Source organism: Notolepis coatsorum, assembly GCF_963971535.1.
Source record: "Notolepis coatsorum genome assembly, chromosome: 11".
Lineage (NCBI taxonomy): Eukaryota > Metazoa > Chordata > Actinopteri > Aulopiformes > Paralepididae > Notolepis > Notolepis coatsorum.
This window is the reverse complement of record NC_140175.1, coordinates 86,569,668-86,589,816: the sequence shown is the minus strand read 5'-3', so window position 1 is coordinate 86,589,816 and position 20,149 is coordinate 86,569,668. Positions and strand designations below refer to the sequence as shown.

The following is a 20,149-nucleotide window of genomic DNA, read 5'->3' as shown; positions in this document are numbered from 1 at the left end:
ACTGGTGGGTTATTCAGGGGCAATAGTAGTGTACTGGTGGGGTTATTCAGGGCTTGTAAACGCTCAGTGTGATTTACATATTTTAATCTCCCCGCACTGTTGAGCTTTATCAATTGATACCACCGACATGGCCGCCTAGTTATAGTTGAAAGTGGGGGTGCAAGTTTTTTTTTTATTCTTTTTTTTTTTACATTTTTTTTTATTTTTTATTTTTTGCAAGGGGTGGTTTGGACGGCAGATTTTTTTACATTTAATGAACACCTGTATGTGCAATATAGAGCCTTCAATCTTGACCAAAATAAAGCTGCTCTTTTCACTATAAAACTCAGTTTATATTGCAGTATGATAGCTTTAATAATAATAACTTCACTGCGAGGGCTCTTTTAGCTAACGCTAGCTAGGCACGTATGATAGCCAATTACTATTATAATAATAATAATAATAATAACTTTCCCATCCTCCCAAAGCCCCTCCAGCCCTGTTCACATCCGCAGCACCAACAACAACAACAACAACTAATTGACGCTATCAATAGCCCCAGTGAGCGCGGCGGCTGAATGAATGAAAACTTTATTTAACAGATTGCAGAATGGGTACAATACAGTACGGCTCAATACACACAATTGTTAAGGGGATGCAGACCAGAGAAAGACGTTTGTCTTGTTTACATCAGGGTCCCCTTTCGTGACTGTGCTGCACCGAGTGAATCCACAGTCACTTGCTCCTCAATGGGAAACCAACCTAGATTTACCATGAAGGACTGGTTCTGGCCGAACCGTTCGTTATACAAGTATCACAGAGACATTACAAAGGTGCTCACAGTTGCACGAGGGGTTCGCACAGAGATACGGGATGGTTTGAAAGCTCGGCGTTGCTAATAAATATTTTTAATATTTTTTTATAAACTGCTCAAAGCGGCATTATTTCCGCCGTTGGGTGATCACAGCGCCTGCGCACCATCCTGTATCTCTGGATTCACTCGGTGCAGCGCCGAGGCTCACCATACGAGAAATATTCAGTTTCAATCTGTTTGCGCATTTAGTATACAGTCACAGTGTTCGACTTACGTGATGATTTGCTCCATTTTGATGTAAACGCCGAAGAATAATCCTCTCAATGTTATCCAATATCCAGCCTGAATTTTTCAAGGGCTTTCGAAAAAGCCGCCTCCCCCAACATGTCGTATACGTCATGCCGACGAACCGTGGCCCGTGGGCACTGGATCAAACCATTAAAGTGGGGGGTCACACAATCTTTGGAAACTTAAAAACTTGCTATTAAGTGTCATTGCGTATTATTAATTTGATTGAAATTACGTAGTTATGGTTAGATAATATTTATATATTGGGGGGGGATATATCATAATTTATGATCAAAAAGTGAGGGAGCAAAGAGACAAGTTTGCTCCCCCAAGTTCAATACTGGTAGAGCACCCGCTTCGCCTGCTCTTATACGTAGGCGTCTATGACCACCGATACACACACACACACTCTCCCTCCATCACCACACTACTACTACTACTACCAACCACCACTACTTCTACACCACCACCACTACTAATATTACTACTACTGCTACTACTACTTCTACACCACCACCACTACTAATATTACTACTACTACCACCACTACTTCTACACCACCACCACTACTACTAATACTAATATCATCACCACCACCACTAATATCACCACCACTACTAATACTACTACCACTAATATCACCACCACTACTACTACTACTAATATCACCACCACTACTACTAATACTACTACTACTACTACCACCACCACTAATATCCCCACCACCACTATTACTACTACCATCATCATCACCACTACTCCTACTAATACTACTCTTACTACTACCACCCCCACTACCACTAATATCACCACCACCACTACTAATACTACTACTACTACTACTACCACCACCACTAATATCACCACCACCACCACCCAGGGTTAAAAAATAAATAAATAAAAAATCCAGGCCTTTTTTTGCCCCCCTTAATTGTTTTTCAGGGGCTTTTCTTGTATTTCGGGGGCACCGATTTTTTTTTGATTAATTAACAAAGATTATAAAACATTGTCGACACTTTTTTTTACAGTCTTCGTCCCTATGTTTGATAACGTAATGTTAATGTCTCCATATATAGGGCTCTACGCTAACCTTTTTCCCAAGGAGCACATGTGCTCCTAAATAAAATTTTAATAAATAAAATTTAAATTTAAATTTAGGAGCACACAAAGAAATTTAGGAGCACAGTGAAAATTGTTGCTCTGGTGGCAAACCATGTTTCCCCTCTGGGATTAAGAAATAAACCATACCATACCATACACATATATACCGTTACTTCCTGTCATTGGCATACGTTCTTTTTTTTTTACTAACATCTTAGTGCCTCATTAGCCTAGGGATTAAGGATACATGAAGTATTAACTACACCATAATAATATTGAGGTTTTGATCCATAGAAAGGTCTGTGCTACACAATTTCAGTTAGATTAGATTTAATGTCCTTTAATTTTGCACTCATGACATTAGTTGCTTGCCGTTTAATCAACATCGAAAGACCCCCCACTTCCTCCCAGACACCCATTCCAAGAGCCTGTTTGCTTTCCAGGTCTCTCTCTCTCTGTCTGTGTGTCTCTCTCTCTGTCTGTGTGTCTCTCTGTCTGTGTCTCTCTCTCTCTCTCTCTCTCCCTCTCTCTTTCTCTCTCTCTCTCTCTCTCTCTCTCTCTCTCTCTCTCTCTCTCTCTCTCTCTCTCTCTCTCTCTCTCTCTCTCTCTCTCTCTCTCTCTCTCTCAGCAGCTTGGAATGATGGAATCATCCATGATAAATTGACTTTGTTTGTTGAGCTTATAGGACTAGAAATAATTAACTATGGTTAATAAGTTATAATTAAGATATCAATTGTATAAGATTTATTTAGGATAACTAAAGACAGGACTTTACTAAAGGTTGACACTCACAGTAATTTCTTCCAGAACAAGCTTAAAATAGCAAAGGATATATGGTTGATCACTTGTCTGTCTATATCGTGTCTCTCTCTCTCTCTCTCTCTCTCTCTCTCTCTCTCTCTCTCGTTCTCTCGTTCTCTCGTTCTCTCTCTCTCATACCTTTGTAAAACACTCATGAGACAAAAAAAATGCCTTTGAAAACAATATGTAAAGATATAAGATGGTATATATATATACACATATTGTTCACACTATGGTGAGGCATAAGACGACATGGTGTTTACACATTCAAGTGGTTAGGGCTGGGCGATATAACGATAACGATAATTATCGCAATATATTTTAATAATCGATATCGATCGTTAAACCCAGAGACAGTGGACAGACTTGTCTTTCTTGCCTGCAACTTAAAGTAATGGCTTTGCTTGTCCAAATGACAATACTGACCAAATTGAGATTTATTTTTCTCTTGTCCATTTATTTTGTTTGCTTTCTAATGTAAAATACTGTTTGAAACCGTCTGTACACAGTAGGCTATGTGTGCTAGCAGAGCTAGTCTCCAGTCACGAGTCACGGTGCACATGTGCGGTGGTTTGTCCACCAAAAAAGCGCCAAAAGATAGAAAAGAAACTAGCAGAGTTTGAGGGGCTGTAACACTAAAGATGGCAGCAACGACAAAGAATTGCTGCAAAATAAACATACATCTGTTATATATATTATTTTTTTGATACTTATAACAATACTTATAACAATAACAAATATTGCGTGATATGATATTGTTATTGCGATATCATTTTTGGCCATATCGCCCAGCCGTACAAGTGGTTATAGTGTAACAGAGTATTTTCTGTTTTCCAAATAATAGATTCTTATCAAACTGGTGAACTACACACACCTGTAGCCCCTAAAGCTGCTAAAATACACATTTTGTTCACTGTTTTGTTTCTAGAAGTAGAGCAGGTTGGAAACCCTAAGTATTACTCTCCCCAAAACCAAGACTTCTCCCCAAGCAGAAACAATTTATGAGTAACGCATACCTACTCCCATTATGGGCGGTAAGTGTGTACACAAAGTTAAAACACAGATATACACATTCTCTCCTCAAGTAGATAATGTATTTTTTTTGGGTTATCAATGAATAAAAAATTTTACATGTATTAACTCTAGAATTGCCACAGTTATCTACAATAGCAACGATAAAGAAGTGCCAACCACATATTATAATAATTCATCCAGTTTTCTTTTAAGTGTTGTGGTTAATCAGTGTTTACCAATCGTATTATCGTTTTTTTTGTTCCAAGTGTTATTTTTTATTACATCACTAACAAAATAATAAAAGAAAAAAGACATTTAATCAGATTAATCACTTTATTCAAATTGAGGATTTAGTTTGAGGATATAACATAAAAAAAAAAAAAAAAAAAATTATTATTATTAAAAACGAAGGTTCGAACGTCCGTTCGAAAAACCCTGACGAGGTTTGAATCCCAAAAACAGGCTTTGGTGACAGCCTTACCAAACATTATTATATTATTCAAATAGAACTCAAACATGTTCCGTTGTGATGTCATAATAGAACATTCTAGAACATTTGTGATGTCACAGTATGATGTCATAATAGAACATTCTAGACCATTTGTGATGTCACAGTATGATGTCATAATAGAACATTCTAGAACATTTGTGATGTCACAGTATGATGTCATAATAGTACATTCTAGAACATTTGTGTTCTATATATATTCAACAATTCATTGTGCATCTTGAGACAGGATAGATAGACTGTATCCTACAACACATAGACTGAAACCTGCATTTCTCAACCAAGGTGCCTTGCCTACCGTTCTGCTGTAGAAAGGTGAGTGTCCACAACAGCTAGCTAGCTGTTCTACTTGAATACTGGATGTTAATATTGAATTGGACAATATTGAATACTGAATGTTAATATCAGACCATATTGAATACTGAATGTTAATTCAGGTTGACAGTTGACATCATTTGACAGTTGACAGGGCCCAGGGCTGGAAAGTTGATTTAAAGATGTGGAGAGGACAGAGAGCGAGACACACACACACACAGATAGACAGATATTCTCAGCCCCCCTTTCCTCTGAGCGTTCCCAGTGATGGCTTACTATGTGCGTGTGCAAACGGGACACACATCTGTGCGTGTATGTGCGTGTGCTAACTTCGCTAACGTTATCCCCCTCAGTAACATTAGCTGCCTCACCGGATTCCTCTTTCTCCTCGTCTCTCTTTTGCTCAAAATTAAAATGAATGGGCTTCATGGCTGGCTGAATTTTTTGCGTTGTCTGATTCTGAATGTATAACTTGCCTATGCCGGTACCGTGACTTTGTTTTCCAGCGCGTACTGTGTTCTCATTTCCTTTCACTCGCATGAAACCAGCCACGTCACCGCAGGAAACTCTACTGTGATTGGACGTTTATGCGCCTTGTGGAATGTGAGACTTGTAGTTTCTGAACTATTAACAGCGGAGCTGTTTGTAATCTTCACTCGCACACTGCGAGTAAATGATTTTCCCGGTTCGCACACACATATTATTAGGGGCAAATACGAGTGAAATGATCGCACTGTAATTAGTGAACTGTCTGGGGCTTTTCTTGCCCCCCTTAACTGATTTTCGATGGCATTTGGTCAATTTTCGAGGGCATTTTGCCCCAAGCCCCCCTTAATTTCGAACCCTGCCACCACCACTACTAATACTACTACTACCACCACCACTAATATCACCACCACCACCACTACTACTAATACTACTCCTACTACTACCACCACTAATATCATCACCACCACCACCACTACTACTAATACTACTCCTACTACTACCACCACTAATATCACCACCACCACCACTACTACTAATACTACTCCTACTACTACCACCACTAATATCACCACCACCACTAATATCACCACCACCACCACTACTAATACTACTACTACTACCACCACTAATATCACTACTACTACTACTACTACTACTACTACTACTACTACTACTACTACTACTACTACTACTACTACTACTACTACTACTACTAATATCACCACCACTACTCCTACTAATACTACTCTTACTACTACCACCACCACCACCACTACTACTAATACTACTCCTACTACTACTACTACTATCACCACCAGCATCACGACTACTACTATCACCACTACTACCACTACTACCACCACCTCAGAAATAGCATTGACAGACGAGCATGCGCTTCATTCTCCCCAGGATTTATGACTTGTGTAATTTGGGATCTTTTATTAATAAGTTCAGACGATTGATCCCCCTGTTAACCGTGTGTGTGTGTGTGTGTGTGTGTGTGTGCATATGGCTGTAACATGCTTAATTGTTCCAGATGGCATTGGGCTGTCAGATTATGTGTAATGTCTTTTCTTGCTTCTTTCCCAGTTCTTGATTTCTTGTCTTTGCTATAATTTCCTCCTTTGTTCCTTTTCATCCATTGTTTCTGGCCTCTTCTAATGCATTTTTCACCGTAAGCACTGTCTCAACTGAAGCTAATATTAGGACTTAATATCCCAGTGAACTGAGCTCGTTTTAAAAGAGTCAACTGGGCTTTGTTCTTCTCCTCTCCACAGCTGCACGTGATGAGGTACACTGTACCAGAGTGAATATTTCCTTGTAGTTCAGTTACAGTATAAATACACGACAGGTGGCCACAACTAACACTGGCCGCTGATCGGCTACAGCTTAGTTCGTCCGTCATTTCATATGGCGTTTTTGCCATGTGATCGATGAAAGATCTGATGATTTGTGATCGTATTTCTGTGTGTCCACACTGAGTCCAGAAATCTGTGTTCAGGAAATCAGTAGGGCAGCATGTGGTAGTCTACACCCTCCCCAGAACAATAGAGGAGGCATGTGGTAGTCTACACCCTCCCCAGAACAATAGAGGAGGCATGTGGTAGTCTATACCCTCCCCAGAACAATAGAGGAGGCATGTGGTAGTCTACACACCCTCCCCAGAACAATAGAGGAGGCATGTGGTAGTCTACACCCTCCCCAGAACAATAAAGGAGGCATGTGGTAGTCTACACACCCTCCCCAGAACAATATAGGAGGCATGTGGTAGTCTACACCCTCCCCAGAACAATAGAGGAGGCATGTGGTAGTCTACACCCTCCCCAGAACAATAGAGGAGGCATGTGGTAGTCTACACCCTCCCCAGAACAATAGAGGAGGCATGTGGTAGTCTACACCCTCCCCAGAACAATAGAGGAAGCATGTGGTAGTGTACACCCTCCCCAGAACAATAGAGGAGGCATGTGGTAGTCTACACCCTCCCCAGAACAATAGAGGAAGCATGTGGTAGTCTACACCCTCCCCAGAACAATAGAGGAGGCATGTGGTAGTCTACACCCTCCCCAGAACAATAGAGGAGGCATGTGGTAGTCAGTGCAACGACCAGGATCGTGACACACAGGGAATTGGCAGAAGGACTAAATTGGGGTAGAAAATGGGAGAAAAGGCCAAACAAGAAGAAAAAAGAACTGAAGACCTACTTCTGTGTGTAGATCCCCTGACTAATTACGGCGGGATGAAAATATGGCCTCCGCGGCCAAGTCATTAAGACGCCTTATAAAGATATATCATCCCAGTGTCTCTTAAAGATCCCCTAATGGCTCCGCGGGCTATTTCAGAGTGTTATTAATGAGCTTCTAATGCGCTGCTCTTTAGAAGACAGGCGGTCCACTCGGCCTCTCTCCCTCGCCGGGTCGGGGGGTCCCGTGATCGGAGGCCCATTTGGCCGTTCAAACCAGTCACCCTAACGGCTTGAGGATTAATGGTTAAGGACAGGCTGGCGATCGTTAAGCGGTGACTTCCAGACCACGTGAGATATTATCTGCGGGCTGTTCGCCAGGCTGCCGCGATGTGTCACAAATGACAAGAAAAAGTTGAATCCCAAAAAAAGAAGAAGCTCATCCATGCTGCCCCGGGCCCTTCCCCATGTGGTCTGCACACAGTCTGAGATAAACGTTTCTTTTCAGAAGTGTGACAACACTAGGGGTGGGAATCACCAGTTTCATCATGATACGATATGATATCGATTCTTTGGACAACGATACGATATTTGCCGATATCACAAAGTCTCTCACGATACAATACGATACGATTAGATTCAGGTGCCTGCGATCGATATGAGATGATATCATATGCCCATTTAACACAATCGGTAACATTTAGATCAACAAAAAAAAGGTAATGAAAATATCATTTGACATTTGTATTTTTGAGCTCTTCCAGACATTTAAAGGAAAATCAATCTATTGTTTTTAATACAAATAGACCTCCTGTTCACTGTAAAGTGCCACGTTTTTATATATTGAGCTTTAAACTTTAAGCTACATTTTTTGGAACTCAAAACTCACAACCTCCCTCTCCCAAACCGTTCCTACAACAATTTGTTGATGTTGCATGATCATGTATAGGCCTACATTTATTATGTATTATATTGTTTATGTTTAAATAACATTTAAACATCAAACTCCTCTGACCTCATCTTGTCTTTCCAAAGACGCGCGCACACACACACACACACAGAAAGGGAGAATGCTATGCTGTAACGTCTACACACGGAGCTACTGCTGTTGTTCTTGGGCAGATATGAGACTCGCCACAGGATTTTCAAAATAAGAGTATCGATATGAATCGATCTTATTACATCGCATCGATCCGATTCGATTGTTGATAATTACATCGATGTATCGATCTGGATCGATGTATCGTCCCACCCCTAGACAACACCACTTGGTGCAGTACTTCCATCTGTTGCGTGCCGTTTTTTTTAATGTATTTATATATTTATGTGTGGGCAGCGTAAAAGCATTGTACTGAAATATTGAAACGACTACGTTGCCAGTTTTTGATCTTGTTAGTGTTTTTAAATGTGAGTGAAACTCTCCCAAATCCCTAAACTAGAGGGTTAAAACTCAAACTTCTGATGTTATCAAGTAGAATAAAGACTGAAGCTGTTCCATAGACAATGAATTGGGAACGATTTTATAGGTGACACTGATAGCACCCTGGGGAATGTTCTGAGTTCATACTGTAGGTACATGTTCTCTTTCAGAACTGAGATCACTACAGTAGAATAAAGATCATTTGGATATAAAAATAAAAATAAAACAAACGTTCTGTGGGTCCAACCAAAACAGTCTCTCATGCGTCGTTGGCGAAGCAGTTCCAGACTTTATACTTGATGACATCACAGGTTTGATTCTTAGGGAGAGAGCAGCTCATGCTTACGAATATTGATTGGACCATGGACGCCATGTATTGAGGCCATGGAAAAAATTTTAATGTTTCATTTGAGTGGGGAAAGAGTATCACAGCTTGGCGTGCGTCGAGATGAGGGCAGAGCCTGGTGCGGCATGCACAAGTTTGGTAACTGTAATTACAAGATGACTATCACTCTTTGGGGCTATGCAAAGTTCACAATACAAACATACACTAACAAGCGGGTGAGGAAGGCTAGCTCCGTAGTGGGAGTCAAACTGGTATACTAGTATACTGGTATAGAGATACTAGATCTGTATTCAGGCATTCATACTATATCTGTATCTCTTACCTACTCTTACTAGTTACGCTGCCAGTATGACTTACAACCATAGCGTCTTTATACCTGTATCACTGTGCATATTAATACTACAACCCTGTACTTTATTTGTATCTTATTTTATTCTATGCAAAATGTATTGTATTTTTATCTTGTTTTATTATCAAGATAGAAGCTGCTATGGTCGAGGGACCACAATAAATAGAATTTCACTGTTCTTGCTGTAAAGTACTGAAATAAGTGACAATAAAGGAATCTAAATTAGGGCTCAACGATTAATCGATTTTAAATCGAAATCGCGATTTTAAATGATGCAATTAGCAAATCGCAAAAAAAATAATATTTTCTTTAACCAGGAAGTCCCATTGAGATACAAGATCTCCTTTGCAAGTTGTTGTTATTGTTGTAGGAATGGTTTGGAAGAGGGAGGTAAGGGGTTTTAGATTGTGTGTTGTGAAGTTTAGACTTCAGAGAGGGAGAGTAAAGTACAGAAAAAAAGGTACTGTTGGGTACCGGTATCGATTCCCAGGTAAAAAGAAACATTTTCAGGCTCGGTGTCCCGAACAGACCCACCGCGTAGGCCAGATGCAAGCCGCATTTTACAATAAACCCTGTGGGGCTGCTTAAAAAATATATAATTATAATCGCAAATTGAATCGCAATCACAATATCGGTCAGAAAAATCGCAATTAGATTATTTCCCAAAATCGTGCAGCCCTAATCTGAATCTTTACATACATCTGATTAGCACTATTACTCAGTAGTACTAATTTATATATTTTATACCCAGTTTAATCACCTGTACATTGTATTATTACTATTGCACCTTCCTGTTACATTTGCACTCTGGTTGGATGCCAAACTAATTTTTGTTGTACTTTACTTGTACTGTTTGATGACAAGTCGTTCTTTCTCTTCCAGCCATGGACGGAGTGCCTTTCGTGATCTCTGAGAAGTTCGCCTCGGCCTCGAGTGATGTAAGTTGGCCATGTCGGCATTGCCATCTTCGCTGCATATTGACGAATGTATCTTATCTAATGTATTTTAAAGACACAGGTTGTGAGATTGTATTGACATGTATAGTAAATAAATGCATAACATTTTCCTCTTTGATAATCTTGTCAAAATCTGCTGACAAATACTGAAACAGTTTTTCCTTTTGGTACAACAAAGTTGAATTGATCTTTAGTTATTAAAAAAAAAAAAAAAACATCACAAAAAAGCATAGTTTTTCTGTAAATTGTTTAAATCCTTCAGTCAGTCCCAAACCGCCACAGACATAATTGTACATAAATAAAAACATCGTCTCAGTTCCTTCACCACCAGACAGCGTTAGTCTCATTAACACAATAACATTTTCTCCAACATTTACACATTATTCATGCGTCTACACCGATAAAGCTGTAGCTGGTCGACTAACGACGCTCATGTCCCGACACTTTCAGCTCCAGCAAGTGGATCTGATGGGCATCACAATCAAGTCACTGGCGGAGATCGAAAAGGAGGTGAGTTGACGTACAGTGTGTTACTTCCTAACATCTAAAGGGCTCATCCATGGGTATAGTTCCAACTTTTCTTTTCTTCTTAGTGTTTAAGAATGTTCTTCCGGGGGCGCCCTCGTGGCGCACCGCATAGTGCCTCGCTCACCTACGCGGCCGTCCCGGGTTCGCCTCCCGCTCCCGGTGACATTTGTCGCATGTCTTCCCCGCCTCTTCTCCCGTTCATCCTCTCCTCCTCTGTCGGTCATGTCTGACCATGAAAAAGCAATAAATGCTAAATCTTTAAAATAATGTTCTTCCGGTGCACCTGGACAGTTCTGTCAGTATTTGTAAACACACACCATTCTTTCCTAAAGCTGGAAATCAAAACATCTAAATCTGGGGCTGCTCCTTAGACAACGGATGGGGTGCTCTTATTTTACGAGGCCATACAGTATTTGTGTGAGCTCCTACACCCAAATGAGGCTTATCTTATCTTAGCTTATCTTGTAATATAAGATATTCCTTTATTGATCCCCTTGGGAAATTCTGTCCGTCATAGCAGGGGGGGGGGGGGGCTACAGGTATGGGCAGGGTAATGGTAGAAATACATAAACATAGGCAATCGAATTTGATCTGAGCAGTGTAAACAACATAATTAACTCTGAATATAAAAATATGAGAAAAATAAACCTGTTTTGTGTGAAAGACCTCACACAAACATTTTATACAGAACGAGCATTAACATTTTGCAGCTACATTTTGAATCCATAAGAGGCAACACAAATATTTGCTCACATCTAGCGAGGGACTCAGTTCAGATAAGGGCAGGTCTTTGCTGACTATAATATGTACTTCAACACTATGTCCACTAGAGGGCAGTGTTGCCCTTATTTTGTTTTCGACAGCCCTGGAAAGCCACAGAGAATGTTGAAATAATCAAAAGAGTATCTCATTTTAATTCAATGAAGAGTTGTTTTAATTAAAACATGTTAATTTAACGCGTGCCGTTAAAACACATCCAGCTGCTGCTATAAAGAACAACAACAGCACCAGCTGAGGCTCTTCCACATACAGTCACGTCCATTAGGCAAGCAGCCCCTATTGAGTTAAGATAGGATAAGATATTCCTTTATTGATCCCCTTGGGGAAATTCGGGGACGGAGGCTAAAGGTATGAGCAGGGAAATGGTAGAAACACATAAATATAGGCAATGAAATTGTATCTGAATATAAAAATATGAGAAAACATATACAGTGTAAACAATATAGTTAACTCTGAATCTAAACTGACTGGTACAGACACACTGACCTGAATAGTAAGTGCCTTCTAGCCACACAGGGAGAAGATAGGTAAATTGTTGAACAATATCTGTGCGGCAGTTGACGACTTGCGCCAATGAACTACAGCAAAATGGAATCCGGGTGTCCTGGTGTTTTAGAAAGAGACAGGTTCTCAGGTTTGATCCTCGTTCAACTGTTCTACTCCAGTGAGCCTTCTGGTGACACGTCAACGTGAGTCTCGGAGGGATGTGTTTTTGAAGTGAGTTCCTATTCACTGTGTGTAAAAGAAAAGTAAATAGACCACAAGCTATAGATCAATGGTTCTTAAACCTTTTTGGGTCAACGCTCCTTATCTTGACTTCCAGGTCCCATAATGCCCCCCTATCTGACGTCCAGGTCCTATAACGCCCCCCCCCTATCTGACATCCAGATCCCATAATGCCCCCCCTATCTGACGTCCAGGTCCCATAACACCCCCCTATTTGTTGTCCAGATCCCATAACACCCCCCTATTTTTTGTCCAGATCCCATAAGATAAGATAAGATATTCCTTTATTGATCCCCTTGGGGGAATTCAGGCATCATAGCAGCATGGGGGATGGGGAGGGGAGGTACAGGTAGTAAAAACAAGTAGTGTAAACAATATAACATCAATATAATTAACTAACTAACTGAAATATACAGTATTCACATAAGGGGCAGTATGCATAAGGTCTTATTGTCCTTTTAGGTTCCTAGTAGTTGTAGTTGGATGTCTGGCAGCAGTCCCTGCCCACTGTTGTGGAACCTGATGGCTGCTTGTATGAAGGACTGGCTGAGGCGGTTAGTTGAGTGTCGGGGGGGTATGAGTCTGTGACTGAACGTGCTTCTCGTCTTGACTAGCTCGTCGTAGAGAGGGTGGGAGGGATTCTCCAGGATAGCAGCCAGCTTCCTTCTCATCCCCCTCTCTGCCACCACCTCTAGTCTGACCAGCTCGACTCCCACCACGGAGCTAGCCTTCCTCACCAGCTTGTTCAGTTTGTTGGTGTCCCTCGAGTTGATGTAGCCCCCCCAGCATGCCACATTGCCACAGCATAGAAGAGGACACTGGCCACTACAGACTGGTAGAATGACTGCAGCAGTCTATTGCAAACATTGAAGGACCCGAGTCTCCTCAGGAAGAACAGCCTGCTCTGTCCCTTCCTGTAGAGGGTCTCTGTGTTGTCAGACCAGTCCAGTTTATTGTTCAGGAAGTTCAGGTGTACCCCAAGGAACTTATATGACTCCACCTCATCCCCTCGGATGGTGATGGGAATCGGGGGGGGGCCTCTTCCTGCCCCTCCAGAAGTCCACCACCAGCTCCTTGATTTTACTGGTGTTGAGTTGGAGGTGGTTGCTGTTGCTCCACCCCACAAAGCTCTCTGTCGTCCAGATCCCATAACGCCCCCTATCTGACTTCCAGGTCCCATTAACGCCCCCTATCTGATGTCCAGGTCCCATAATGCCCCCCTATCTGACTTCCAGGTCCCATAACGCCTTTTCAAAAGATTTGCCTAAAAGTACATACCTAAGTAAATGGAAGATGCTCCATTTCTACAAGGTCCATTTGTATGTTCTCGGTATCTAGGGACATCTAATGGACCTCTGCGAATGGATTCCCAGTGTCAGAAATATTTTGTCTGTTACTATGCTTGAGTAAATTGTGATGAACCAAATGAAAAATGTACACTAAGCTCATTCAGCCCCTTCTTGAGATCAAGTGTACAAAAGATTTAAGCAAATTAATAAAGGGCAGATGATTTACAGGGGGTTTCGTAGATACAGTACTGAATGTTGCCATCTGGACACATGCTATTTGAAATATAAATATAGAATATCAGGCCTATAAATTACCTTAGTATGGCTAAGTCGCACATCTATGGATCGGGCCAAATCTCCTCTTTCCAATCGTAGAGTTAAATCTGGCAGCAAAGACCAGTTACTTTTGTATAATGTCCATAGCTCTGCCATTTTTTACCAGATTGCGACGCAGTTTTTTTGTAGACGTTTTTTTTAAAGAAACAATATACGTTGTATTTTATGGCAATAACGTTCAGGCTTGTTCAGCCGGCTGGTGTGAGCTGGGTAGTGTAGTTTTATGAAATTTCAACATCCATCGAAAGCCCTGGGTCTCCTCTTTCTTAGGACTGCAACAATTTCATGACAGCGTCATTTCCTTGCATCTAAATCATCCGGTTTACGATGCAATGCGCAGAGTTTTTTATAAGCTCATATTTCGCTAATAACACTTAAAATCATTGGTAAACAAATGTATTGCTGAATATACACATTGACTGCTGTTTTGATAGGTTTAGGGTCTTTACTCTTGGCTACATTTGAAAAAGAAACACAACATTAATTGTGCACTCTCTGAACGCTCCCTGGGGGCTGGTACCACCCCTGGTGAGAAACCCTACTCTAGGCTATAGAAGGGTTTATTCAAACTGCTTTGATAATATAATTGATTTGAAAAATGTTTGTGTTGCACCCTCACATCCAATAACCAGGCAGGGCAACAGAGTGACCTGACTTCAACCTTGTTTAGCAAAATCAACCAAAAACACATGATCACTTCACTTGTTTTTCTGTGTTTGTTTTTATGGAGCATGTGCTGTGTGTGTTCTGGTGTTTTCATAAACCCGACCGCTGGTAGACATCTTTATACCAAAATCGCTTATTGTTTCACAACTCGTTCTTCATGGTAATGAATATTTGATTTGATTTAAATTAGATTTATTCGTTTCCAGACCTCAAGTCCACATGGGGAGGGGGGTACAGGGATTTGAATGTCAGCCTAATTGCCCTTTAGAAAGTCTAAAAGTCTAAAGCAATACCAGGTTTACCCACAAGAGGGAGGAGTGAGTTTGAGTAAAAGGGAGAAGAAGAGAGTGAGGGCAGTATCTTGTTAAAGGAACACGCCAACTTTTTGGGAAATTTGCTTATTTGCCATCTACCCAGGAGTTAGAGTTGAAGCAGATACATACCCTTTTCTTCTCTGTGCATGCATTAGGCTTAGGGAACAGCCGCACCGTTAGCCTAGCTTAGCGTCATTCACTGGAAGTAGATGTGCCAACAGTCTACAGACTATTTCCCAACAGTCACCAAATACACTCCAAATACAACTCCAAAACGTTCACGTTGTGACCTGTGTATTTACCACGTGGAGAAATTAAAAAAAATTTAATTAGACATTTTCGTTTTCTAAGCAGATATATACTCGGATTTTTTTTTTGCCCCTTTGTAACTTCCGTCAATAAAACCAATGTGACTATGTCTCTCTCTCTCTCTCTCTCTCTCTCTCTCTCTCTCTCTCTCTCTCTCTCTCTCTCTCTCTCTCTCTCTCTCTCTCTCAGTATGAGTACAGTTTTCGTACGGAGCACAGTGCAGCAGCTCGCCTCCCTCCTAGTCCGACGCGGACCTCCCTGAGCTCTGAGGCCTGAGAAGCAGCCCCCCCCCTCCCGCACCCCCTCCCTCCACGGCCGCCCCAGCAGGAGCAGACTACTACTGAGAATTAGCCCCCAGAGAGAGAGAAAGAAGCATCTCTCTCTCTCTCTCTCTCTCCTCCCCCCCCTGCATCGCTCCTCTCCAAATGAAACAAAAAGCTATTCCTGGTTCCTCGTACTGTGACGACCCTCAACCTGCTGCCCTGTGCTGTTCCTTCTCAGAAGACAGTCTGGTTTTTACCCCCCTGCCATCTTCTTTCTGTGCTGCTGAAATTAAATAAAAAAGGAGGGAACCACTACACTTTTTTTTCTTTTTTTTATGGGACAGCTTTAAACATTTGTGGATTTGGAATTAAGGCCTTTCTCAGGCGTACAATGCGAGTAAAAAAAAAACGCAACGACACACAAACAACGCAAGTTCTCCTGGGGGGTTTAAAACTGGACGGAATCGCTCATTGGCGGCAAAAGAGGAACTCTTTATTGCCCCTAAGAGGGGATCTCACACATTCACTCTGTGACGGCGGCGACCACTGGGGACTTTTAGTCGCAAGACACATGTCCTTTGTCCCCTGCGCTGTAGGAACTGTGACGTCCTGTGTCTCAAACACACCTGTCCTCCTCCCCTCTCAGCAGAACGTGTTCGTCCAAAGTGGACACTTTTCTAGGCGATGCGCAAATCGCCGCCTTCATCCTTGTTGAAATGGAAATGGTATGAGACTGGAGAGCAGCTCTGTCCTCTTGTCTGTCCCAGGTGTGAGGACGCACCCGCACATACAACAGGTCACGTGACGAAAGGAAAAACTAATCCTGGCAAGTTTGTCTCGTAGGGGTTCTGACGGCTTTCATAGCTGGGGACGCGTTACTTTTCTTTCTGTTCACTAGATATTACGGTAATATTATGTTATTGTTGTTTTTGTTTGTCGTGAGTGCACTATTATTATTTAGCAACTTCCAGTGATCTTCCGTGAACCACTCCCATCACCACTGTCTCTGTTGGGTCTGAGCCGAAGCCCCTGCACGGTCTGAAGACACGGCACCTGAAAAGGTCTGTTTCCATTTGTACAAAGCCTTGCCAGTCCACACTCCAGAACGCTGGATACCACTACGTTTCATTGTTTTACTTGCAACGAAAAAGAGAAGCAAAAAAAGTTATTTTCTTACAGTGGGTTACGGTGTAGTTGCTTAGTTGTTTTATTTTGTATATGGGACGTCACATCTCAGTATATTTGTTGTATCTTGTTTGACAGTTCGGAACACACCGATTTGTTACGCCTAAAGAGCCTGTTTTTTAATGTTTCAGAGGCTACTAGAAAACATGCAGTATCTGTACTGTTGTTGGGATTTCATTTTCTAACCAAGTGACATTTTTAACGAACAAAAAAAAAGAAGATATTTCAATGTGTTATATTTGTTACAAATGACATAGGCCATACGATGCTGTGTTACACGCATGAATAAACGTCATGATGAACAGTTTGTTCAACAGAAAATGCTTTTATTTTTTTTATTATTACATTGTTAATGTGAATAACAGAGCCTCCTTCCAACATTACATATTTAGAGTCCTTTCATTATCTGATTAACTTGTCTATGATTTTTTTCTTTTTATGCAAACATGTTACATTTTAAGTCATTACAGGAAAATGATGGGCAGATCTCTGGCGTCAGGATCATATTCAGGATCATATAACTAAGGATTTCCTCTGGATGATGACAATAATGTAAGAAACATAATATCACAGATCTGTCAATTCATTATCGATCAGCCGACAAGATCCTAATGAGTGCCCCCCCCCCCCTCTGTAGCAGTAATCTACTGTAAATTACCACTAATTCCATCCCTTCACAGTAACAAACACATCAGGAAACGCACACATCCAGTGTGTTGGAATCAGAACCTCAATCCCGACTAGGGATGGGCATACATTTTAGAATATTCTAATAGTCATTAAATTATAAAAAATCTAATAGTTTATGTGAATATCATTTTGATATCAACTGTAATCTGTTATCGTTACTATGGGCGAAATTACACGGTCGGATTCCTGTTATGTTTCAAATATAGATATAGCACCGATATTCACACACTTACACAAACATGTTTAAATGGGACGTTCTGAGTTCATAGACACCACAACCACTTAATATGTCCTAGATGTTGAGAACTATGAATGTCTATGGGCTTTGGAGGCAGAGTAACATGATTACTGAGTGTTTGAACTTTGAAGTATTTCAGTGGATTATTATTCAGCTAATGGTTTCCTCTAACCTTCCCAACCTTGCCTACAACAAGTTATCAGTCCCCATTGCTTTGACTTTAGCTCGTTCTGCGTTAGCATTCAGTTTATCTCACGCCCCCAGGATTGTCTAGGACATTGCAGAACGTTGGTGATGTTTGTTAGCCTTTTAACTGTCACTTTAGTTGATGTCCTCACTTATTTTGTTTTATATTTTGTTGGGGGGTTGCTAGTTTGTGAACATATTAGGAAATGTAAACATATTTCTGTTTTTACATCTTTGTTTCATTAACAACCCTAAAATGAATGGCTCAACCACCTACCACTATTTCTTTTCATGTCAGTATTGTGGCTGTTTCATCTTCTTGCAATCTATTTGGGTATTTCAGAGATGAAGAAGAAAAAAAGTGATTGTCATATAAACAATTTTTTGTTTATACATTTTAATTTCTAAAATATATTTGCACTGCCCAACAATAGATATATTGTTATTATGGTGAGAGTTGCCGCAGTCCATCTTAAAACGATTGACCTATCTCAAACCCTGCCCCTTTTTCTTGATCCTCCAATCACAACAGTTTCTTCCCTCATGTTTGTCCGAGGGAAGCGACAATTGTGATCTGAGGGCAGGGGTTCGAGATAGGTCCATCTCTTGCAACGCTGTCATGCCAGTGTACACTTAGCCTGGTTCATAAGGTCAAGTGTTTGTCTGCCTGCTATGTGATGCAAGCTACAATCTTACCACTAATGAGCTGTGGTGTATATTTTCAGGCACCCATGTTGGAAATACATTTATTGTAAACTAATTCGGTTGGTGTCTATTAACAAAGAATAACAACTGTCGTTGACCTTTTTTTCTTTTTTTTTCTCTTTTTTATATGGTTCTGCATGTGAATGAGCTTACAGAATGCCAGGTGAACTGATCCGGTCTTTTATATACCCTACAGGTCAGACGCCTCAGTCAGCACAGATTTTGTTTGTTTTTAAATACATTTTCTTTACAATATGTACAGCATTGAACAAATACATAGCAGTTGAACAACAGCATAATTGAAAGGGAAAAAAGAGGGAGCTTCCATTTTTTAAAAAATTGCGTTTTATCCTGTTGGCAGTTTCCCTTGTTGATGTTCTCAACTACTTCCTATAGTCAATTATGAACGGTGCTTTTTACCAAGTACCAAGAATGTGAGGCCTTGACTGAAAAAGTGGCATTCAATGTTTCCCCGAAGGCTTCAGTTCTGCTAAAAAAGTACCCCCCCCCCCCCCCCCCCCCCCCCCCCTTTTCTCCAAGGATGCTGTGGTGAATTAGCCGACGTTTAATGTATAAGACAAAGCCACAAGCGCACGTCTGTGTGGCCCATCGACGGTTCAAAGCCTCCCCGATCAGTCTGAAACAGTACAAAAAGAAAGCGTCTAAGCGAGGCTATAGGCATGACTGTCTTTGTTTTTCCTGAGCGTGCGTTGCCTGTCGGGAGGATGTAAGCGACCCGCAGAGCCCCAACCAAAGCCTCTGGTGACTAATTTCTGCCGTAATGTTCCCATATGCCGGTCTCTCCCTCTCAAAACATCCTCAAATGAATTAACTTTATAGCTACTGCAACCCCTCTATGTTTTCATTGTCTTTTAAGTGTACTCTTTTTCCCTTTTCAGTGGTGGCTGTGCTCGTAATCAAATTAGTTATCCGGTAGTGAACATACATGTGGCTTCTTTTATGTCGTCATGCCGCTCCGGTGTGGTTCTGGAGACTACTAGTTAAACAACGGTGCACACGACACATCTGAACTGGTTCATTTACTAAAACGTACTTTGTTGTGCATTTTTATTCTCACAGACAAGTGTTGGCTTTGAATTTGCTCGAATCCCATGATAGATGTTTACAGAACAAAAAACATTGCATGTTTGCTAGTGTGTTACCAGAGCCATAGATACAGTTGTGTGGTAGTAGCCTAATTAACGTGACTTCATAGATTAGCAAACTGGCCTTCTCTTTTCTTTTTTTTTTCTTTTTTTTTTTAAGTTGGGTTAGGTAAAATAGCCACCCATAGCTGTCTTCAACTGTTTTATTCTTTTAAGAATTCAGATGGTGTTATTTCTGTGGTCTAGAAGATGATTCTAACCAATATTTG

The 20,149-nt window shown here is 41.0% G+C and overlaps 1 protein-coding gene across 2 annotated transcripts in view; it reads left to right on the top strand.

The window, feature by feature from the left end:
* Positions 1-19,288, top strand: part of mvb12ba (multivesicular body subunit 12Ba) — an 83,465-nt gene extending 64,177 nt beyond the window's left edge. For both annotated transcript variants that reach the window (XM_084324306.1, XM_084324305.1), the window contains exons 8-10: positions 10,486-10,541; positions 11,010-11,069; positions 15,697-19,288. In XM_084324306.1, coding sequence (XP_084180432.1) covers positions 10,486-10,541; positions 11,010-11,069; positions 15,697-15,783 — 203 coding nt within the window. In that variant the 3' untranslated portion in view covers positions 15,784-19,288. The remainder of the gene's footprint in view (positions 1-10,485; positions 10,542-11,009; positions 11,070-15,696) is intronic.
* Positions 19,289-20,149: the final 861 nt, after the last annotated feature.